The sequence below is a fragment of the Sinocyclocheilus rhinocerous genome, unplaced genomic scaffold, assembly GCF_001515625.1.
Source record: "Sinocyclocheilus rhinocerous isolate Xijiao unplaced genomic scaffold, SAMN03320098_v1.1 scaffold1508, whole genome shotgun sequence".
NCBI lineage: Eukaryota > Metazoa > Chordata > Actinopteri > Cypriniformes > Cyprinidae > Sinocyclocheilus > Sinocyclocheilus rhinocerous.
In genome coordinates, this window is record NW_015660889.1 from 336,499 (window position 1) to 344,120 (window position 7,622).

The 7,622-nt window shown below is 34.9% G+C and overlaps 3 protein-coding genes across 5 annotated transcripts in view; 1 reads left to right on the forward strand and 2 right to left on the reverse strand.

Annotated features, from left to right (window-relative positions):
- Positions 1 to 915: 915 nt before the first annotated feature.
- otos (otospiralin) lies at positions 916 to 2,251 on the reverse strand. The gene is made up of 4 exons (XM_016535256.1): positions 2,178 to 2,251; positions 1,933 to 1,999; positions 1,505 to 1,528; positions 916 to 1,240 (listed from the first exon to the last, which is right to left on the reverse strand). Exons 2-4 carry the CDS (start codon positions 1,994 to 1,996, stop codon positions 1,053 to 1,055), a joined length of 276 nt encoding a protein of 91 aa, XP_016390742.1. The 5' UTR covers positions 1,997 to 1,999; positions 2,178 to 2,251; the 3' UTR covers positions 916 to 1,052.
- A 559-nt stretch (positions 2,252 to 2,810) lies between these two features.
- LOC107725852 (apolipoprotein D-like) lies at positions 2,811 to 3,859 on the reverse strand. The gene is made up of 4 exons (XM_016535253.1): positions 3,711 to 3,859; positions 3,383 to 3,504; positions 3,208 to 3,293; positions 2,811 to 3,090 (listed from the first exon to the last, which is right to left on the reverse strand). Exons 1-4 carry the CDS (start codon positions 3,738 to 3,740, stop codon positions 2,855 to 2,857), a joined length of 474 nt encoding a protein of 157 aa, XP_016390739.1. The 5' UTR covers positions 3,741 to 3,859; the 3' UTR covers positions 2,811 to 2,854.
- Positions 3,860 to 5,981: 2,122 nt separating this feature from the next.
- Positions 5,982 to 7,622, forward strand: part of mynn (myoneurin) — an 8,280-nt gene continuing 6,639 nt past the window's right edge. Inside the window, exons 1-3 of one of the 3 annotated variants that reach the window (XM_016535295.1) lie at positions 5,982 to 6,093; positions 6,575 to 6,619; positions 6,848 to 7,138. In XM_016535295.1, coding sequence (XP_016390781.1) covers positions 6,867 to 7,138 — 272 coding nt within the window. In that variant the 5' untranslated portion in view covers positions 5,982 to 6,093; positions 6,575 to 6,619; positions 6,848 to 6,866. The remainder of the gene's footprint in view (positions 6,094 to 6,574; positions 6,620 to 6,847; positions 7,139 to 7,622) is intronic. The other 2 variants (XM_016535297.1, XM_016535296.1) reach the window with 2 other exon arrangements.

Consider the following 7,622-nt stretch of genomic DNA (forward strand, 5'->3'; position numbering starts at 1 on the left):
TACTGCAGGGCTCATTTCTACATTTATTATTCCACATGACTGGGCTTCTTCTTCTGCTATCCTTCCAAAACTTCTAAACTTGTCTGACTCATGTTCCCAACATTTTCCCAATACTTTTTTTAATTGGATGAGTTTCATCATGTCCCTTTACAGAAATCCAATAAGTGAATGAATTGTTCTTTTGAGTCGAATCTTTTTAAATGAACCTGTTTTCCCCATAGACTGTATAAAAACAGGTTTTCCCACCCGATTTGACGGATGCGCATTCTGAATTTATTTGGGCCAAATAGCACAAATATAAATGAAACGTACTCCCAACACGTGTTCATCCGAAACGTACATGAATGCAAAATGTATTTCTGAAGGACTTAATATATTTTAATAACTGTAAAAATGTATTATTAATACATTTAAAATGAGCTGAATCACGCCTGCAACTACACATGAAAACAAATCTAATTAATTACCTAAACAGAATAATAATAATTTAATAATAGTAATAATAAAATGGTATTAAACATGGGTTTATTTGGATGTTTAAAGCATTAATACCACGCCAGTCTCCAGGACCACGCGATGTCGTAAGCCGCTATGAACCGGTTCTGTACTATGAACTATTCGAAGGAATCGATTCGCGGAATCGTATTAGGCTTCACATCCACTAGTGGTGTTACGTCGAAATGTAACCGGATGGAAACCGGGTCCCACTGGCTCGGTTGGAGAACTGGTCCCCCGGTTTACTGCAGTGATGGCATTTAAATAATTTCTGTGCGTCAGTATGACACTTTATTGTTTTATTTCTTATATTTCCTATACAACTGCAATAGTCGTATAATACATCACAATCATGCACTCTGAAGCTGTTAATCACACTACAATGAAACATTAACTGTAATTCCTATATGCTTTTTTATTAGTAGTAATACATTTAAGGATACGGCACAACACTCTTTATTATAGGGCTATAAATGGTGTTTAGTTATATTTAGTAAACTATCATTAGTTTCTAATAACACAAACTAAACTATCAGTGATGAACTAATAACATCCACTTAGTGTTCATGTTGCTCTGCCACTTCATAACCCAGCGTGTCTCCTAGATGCTGATGGGCGAAGAACGTTCTGGCCATTTCATTGATCTGGTCGTATGCCCCAATGTTGCGGAAGTATTCCACATAGTTCCAGAAATCTGTGGTGGAATAAGACCAGTAGGGCACAGCAGGGGGCTGTTCATAGGGCACTACATTTGAGAGAGAAAAATAGAGCTTGTGTATTCCTGCTGAGTTTCTGCATTCCAGAATTCCTGATGTGTAACTGCAGAAGTTATGTCTAAATGTGCCTCTTTGTTTCCTCAGGCAAACATAACAATACAGTTAACATAGTGAATATACTGTAAGTATAAAACCAGCACCAAGAGTTCAATTATTTGTTCAAATAAAAGATTTTGAAATACTACTATTACTGGCTAAAGGTGTGTAAACAAAATGGTAAATAGTCTGTTTACCCCCTTCAGGAATGAATCTCGCACCTGTGGAAGGAGAGAGTAGAGGAAAAGTGAATGAAATCTGAAATCCCCCCTCACAAAGAGCTGATTCATGCATGAGAACGGAGGATCTCCCAAGGGGTTCAAGAAATGTGTGAGTTTCCTCCACAAATATTATTCCTAACTATGTGCACATTTGTCCTGATGAACACGGCTCAAGTCTTTAATGTTTATGATATTAACATGTGGTATTTCACTGTTTTTCTTTCATAAAATGTTCCAGTTTGTTTATCTGACTAACATTAACCTCCTTCGTCCTATGATACAGAAATATTTACCATAAAATACAGTGATTTTCATATTCTGAAAATCTTGAAATATCGTTTTTAAGTAAATATCCAAAGTGCCCAAAGATAATAGTAGTAATATGAGTAATATACACTGCTTACCGCTGAGATTATTAGCAAGAAAACATAGCAAGAAAACCCCCAAAACAATAGTCCACTTCATCATTTCCTGGAAATAAAAAAAGATACTTTTACAAATTAAAATTTAAGGTAAATGTAAGCAAGCTTGAAAAAGCAGGTAAACTGTTTGCTATATTGCATGCATGCATCCCACATAACGTACTTTTCATAATTAGGTCACATAACAAGTTATGTATATTGTTAATTGTTTTGGAAATGAACATTACCTCCTTTGCAGCAGTGATTATACAAGTGATCCGTTCGTTTCTGAGATCTAAAAAGACGTCGTGTGTCACAGGTTCTGCACAGACTGAACCCCAGGTTCAGGAATATTTTGTCCCCTCCCAAACTAGATCTACATCATTGAAACCCACCTCAGGGCTGTATATGATATTTCAAATCAAGTTGGTTTATGCATAATTCCATACAACCATGAAAATAAAAAAAATAAAAAAACATTACTTACATTTCAAGAACATAATTCCATTTTAATTCATTAATACTCCAATAGAAATCTGAACACATTTTTATTGACATAAAACATTCAGAAAGGCATAGAAAACACAAACTTGAGGACCAATGCATATCTCAAATTGTGCAGAACAGATAGGACTCCAGTATGTTTATAAAATAAACACCTGTTTAATAAAATAATGTCTCAGGAATGACATGACACAGAACTCCATAAGCAAAATCTTCATAAGCAAAGGATAATGCATTTTATTTATTATTTTTTAAGAGGTACAACATACTTATACACATTAGGCTATATTATGTGCTGGCTGGGTTCAGACAGTTTTATGCAAGAGTAATTTTATAATGATAACTTAAACCGTTTTCACCCATAATAGTGATAGTGAAGGCACTTTTCTAAACCAAAAATATATATTTCAGTCCTCAATGTTTAAAGAGCACTATCGCATCCTTGCTGATCTGTGCGAAACATTTTGCTCACGTCGATGTTGTTACGTGAGAGGTTCTCTTTGGCATGGTAGATGACCTCTGCGGGCAGAATGCGTGAGCGTGACAGGATCCAGGCATAGTCCACATGGAAGAGCCGGAGAACATCAGTGCATGAATAAACAAGCGCAGTGCTGTTGTAGTCAGTAGACAGGACCCAGTATGGGGCGTAGGGAGAGACTGCATATATAAATAAGCAGCAGACAGTGAATTAACAAAAGAAAAAAAGACAAAAAAGATGTTCTAGAAATGTGTTGTTTGAACACAAACAGAGGTTGAGCACATTCATGAACTTACAGTAGGAGAAACTGACTCCAAGCTTGGCTGGCTCCCTCGGGTCCTGAGTGATTGCTGTGCCCTCTACTTTACTAATTTTTCCTTTGCTGTTTTATATAAACACACAGTTTAGTTATGGATAAATGATGGCGACAAAACACAAGTTCTATTTTAGTCAAAAGATTTGATTACTCACTATGTCTGAACATTGGTAACTTGGACAGTGTTGTCAGGTCTTAGCGCGTAGTTTGCCTCAATGCACTTGCCTTTCTCAAAGGATGCTGGGAGCTTTTCGATCTCATACCACTTTCCAAAGTACTTGGAGTGAACGGTAAAGCTCATATAAGTTCACTGTACACTATTAAAAGCATACTTCAAATCCTGTCATTATTTTTTCACCCTCATGCCATTCCAAACCAAACAAAATAACAGCATTTGGATTTAGAAAGACATGAGGGCCAGTAAATAATGACAATTTTGGGGGCTGATCATTTTTGAAATTCTATATATTTACATAGTCCTACCTTGTTTAATTCAAAGTTTGGCTGGACCATTGGTGTTGGGCAGGGGCCCCAACGAAATGTCTGAGCAGAGACCAAGGGAAGCAGTAGAGGTACGAGCAAAACAATCACGGCCTTCACCTTGTCAAGAGCTGCTGTCTCAGTCAGCAGTGAGAGAAAGTCGAGTCATGAGCTCAAGATGCATTATGTCACAAAGTTACATGGATATTTGTAAACTGCATTGTCTAATTAGAATTAGAGACTGTTCACACAGTACGAATCTGGCTTTGCATTTCATTGTGTGGAAACAGCAAACTTTAAAAAGTAAAAAAGTATTCTTTTCCATTCCACTGTGCTACATCTGTTAAATATAAGTTTTTTCCTAGGGGTATTATTATTATTATTTTTTTTTAAAGCATGTCAAGTTCTTTTAAAAATTGTCTGGAAACTTTTTTTAAGCACTTTTTTCATTCAACCGTGCTATGTTATTATGTCTCTCTCTGTGTGAATGGACCCGGCATTCACTTAAAGTGTAATGTAGAATGGTGGGGTTTTGAGATGTCTTTTGTTTTGAATGTCAGGATTTTTTGTTGATCAGAAGCTGTCAGACCTGTTGGACCTGTTTGCATATGATCACCACAAATCACTGGCGTACACGCGCACGTTAGATATGTTATGAAACTGTGATGTTATGAAATTTTTTAAATATTACTTATTGATGAAATTATCTTTTTTGATAAATGTAATGGTTTTTTAATGCTAAAACATGATACATTTACATGAACAATATAAGAACAATTATAGTCTATATGAACTTATTTACTGTAATACATTTTGTTAAATAATTAAACGGCATATAATCCAGTTTGCTGGGAAAAAAAAGAATTACTGTTGTAGTAGAAGTTATCGAAACTGAGAAGTATAAGCTTTTTTTTGTTTGTTTTTAAGGCAGTACATTTTTTAGACCAAAATTTTACATCTAACATTACAGTTACACAATACAAGTATACACAGAAAATGATAATTTATAGAATTATGATTAAATATAATAGCACAAAACAGACTTAATAACAATGCAAAGTAAATCGATACCTGTTCCAGATGAACTTGTTGTTAAGCGCAGAGCTGAATGTGTTGCGTGTGTGCTGGTCCAGTACCTGTGTGCTGACAACAGAGGAGGAGACGCTCGTCATGACACACTGAGATTGTGTTGTAACAAGAAGCAGCCGATTATGTAAATAGATATGATGGGAGCAGTACTGCAGTGACAAGGTGTGTGCTGCTAAGTAGATTGTGAGTCTATTGTCCTCGATTTGCCCAGACCTTTTGTATTAAACAATTACAAATTGGTCTAGTCAAATGGCTCAGGTGGCTACAATGAGTTATTTAATAAGATTATTTTCAGCAGATTTCATTCATAAAACTGGCAATCAGACTTTCCCATCCCATGGGCTGTGGGCAGACACTAAATTATGCCATTCTTGAGACCAGTAAACAACTGACAGTGACATAACCATTTGAAGTGATTTAGGTAACCATGGTAATCAGTTGTTTATCATTAAACAAATATTATTTATTAATATTGTTATGTAAGTTTGATTCTTAAGTAAAATTAAGTACATACCTTAACTGCCCATTTTGGTTAACTGTCACATTGTTGATGTTAATAGGCCTACCACTCCTGGTTAATCCTTAATGTTCCTTGTAGTTTCGGGCCAGGATTGAAGCTAAATTTACTAAAGATCTTTTCACACAACCCTTAACCCTGGGTTAATGTCTTTTTTAACATGGGACTGAGGGTGAAAAGTCCAATAGAAGATGTTTAGAATTGTTTGGTGACTATAATCTGTAGAAAAGACCCAGCAGGAATAAAGATTATTCCTCATCGACCATCCAATAATTTAATAAATAACTTAATATCTGAAATTAAATATTGTGATTGATGAGAACTCTTCACAGGGATAAATGAATTGTGGATGGATGTCGTTGTCTGTTAAATCTGGGATCAATAAATGGATCAAAAAGGGGAAAAGGTTCACATGAAAATGTGAAATTTTTAAAAAAGTATGACATTTGCCTTTCAATTGTAATTGAATAAAAGTACCTACAAGTAGTTTCAAAAGTACACATTCCAAAAATAACAGTTACGTTTAGCAATGAAGTAAGCTATAGTTACTCCTCCTGTACTGTACACTCTGGTCCTTGAATGCACCAGTTTCTGGACATTTGTTTGCATTCATGTGCATAGTTTGTGTGTTTGGCTCCACCTAATGGTCACAGCTGTCATTTTGGTTCAAACACCGGAAAGAATTCAGACTGGAGGATATGACGTCACCGACCAAATCCCCTTGAAGACCTCGAAAATGGCCGTCAAAGCAAAGAGATTTTAATCTACTGTCGAAATAACGTGAGACCTGAATTTTTATTAAAAATTCGAATTTAACTTTATATTTATTAATCACATAATTTAAATAATTATTGCACGATTCGGTGTCGTGTTTGTAATATGTAGAGCGAACATGTGAATTGCGGCTCGCGCTCTACCGGATCGAGCATTTTCGAAATAAGAGCCCTTTGTTTTGCATGTCAAAATTATAAACACTACTATCTGCATCCATTCAGAAAACAGTGCATTTAGCTATTTTTTTGTGCATATTTACGACTAGAATTATTGGGTGCATTATAATATTTTGAGTGGCCTTTAACGGTGATAGTTTGTTAGCAAGCTCGTTATTGCAGTCAACTTTTGAGTAATGGGCGGGAACTTTTATTTTCCTTAACTGATATTGTCCAGTCTGAACTGTCGCTAATTTTATATTGAGTTATTGGTTAATTTATATGTGCACAGGTTCTTTATTCTTACATGCATGTCTGTTTCATTTAAACAGGTTTTTGGGTGTGGTTTAAACCATTAACGTACACATTTACGTGCGGTAAGTGAATTATTGTTTATTACTTACAAAACGATTGCATGTAAAATAGGGTCATTATAGGTCTAGTTCACTCAAAATGGAAATTATAATCATTTATTCATGTTGCTCACCATTATGTTGTTCCAAACCTTTATTACTAGAACTTACCACTTTTATTATATGGAAAGATACAAATAAATAATGGCAGAATTTCTGAAGAATCTCTCTAAGATGTTCTTGACATTCCAGGTTGCTCCTCTTCCACGTCATGCCACATATCACTCACAGTGAGTTTCTTCTGGAGCAGCTGAAGAGGCAACGTGAGAGAAGCTTTCTGTGTGACTGCACAGTAGTAATAGGACAGTCTCAATATAATGCACACCATAATGTTCTGGCAGCCTTTAGCGAGTATTTCTCTACGCAGTCTATTGATGCCGGAAAGGAGAATGCCACCATAACTTTGGACCCGGAGTTGGTGAGCGGGGCTTTGTTTGAAAAACTACTAACTTACATTTACACCGGTGACTTGAGTATGGACAGGTGAGTTCATGGGAATATAATTCTATACATTTATTGTTATCTGTATGTAGTGGTATCTATGTTTATATGTACTGTTCCTATAAAGCCTGAAAATATGTGAAGCCTGAAAGTATTTTTAAAATATATATTTTAAGTATTTAAATAATTTTCAGCCCTGAAAAGGTAATGTAAATTATTTTAAAAATGTATCATTTTAAAAGTTTTGGATTTTTTTCCTTAATGATATTTATTAATTTTAATTTTAAATTCATGTTTAAACATATATAAGTATATACAGTTGGGTCAAAGACATTAAGATGTCCGCATCAAAAAAAAATTAGAAAACTGACTTTATGTCCATAGAAAGCACATTAAATGTAAGTAAAGTGTCTACTTTTAAGGTTTCAAATAAGTTTTAGGAGAATAAATTGTCAAAATTTGGTTGAAATAATGTTACATTGTCATTCAGTGTAACACAATATTTATGTAAAAATTCAAACAACAT

Coding starts and splice junctions, on each gene's coding strand:
- otos (XM_016535256.1), bottom strand. CDS start 1,996: ATGATGAAGTGGACTATTGTTTTGGGGGTTTTCTTGCTATGTTTTCTT. Junction 1,529..1,932: donor TCTTGCTAATAATCTCAGCG/GTAAGCAGTGTA, acceptor CTCCTTCCACAG/GTGCGAGATTCATTCCTGAA. Junction 1,241..1,504: donor GAGATTCATTCCTGAAGGGG/GTAAACAGACTA, acceptor TCTCAAATGTAG/TGCCCTATGAACAGCCCCCT.
- LOC107725852 (XM_016535253.1), bottom strand. CDS start 3,740: ATGGTCCAGCCAAACTTTGAATTAAACAAG. Junction 3,505..3,710: donor CAAACTTTGAATTAAACAAG/GTAGGACTATGT, acceptor GTTCACTCCAAG/TACTTTGGAAAGTGGTATGA. Junction 3,294..3,382: donor GTTACCAATGTTCAGACATA/GTGAGTAATCAA, acceptor TATATAAAACAG/CAAAGGAAAAATTAGTAAAG.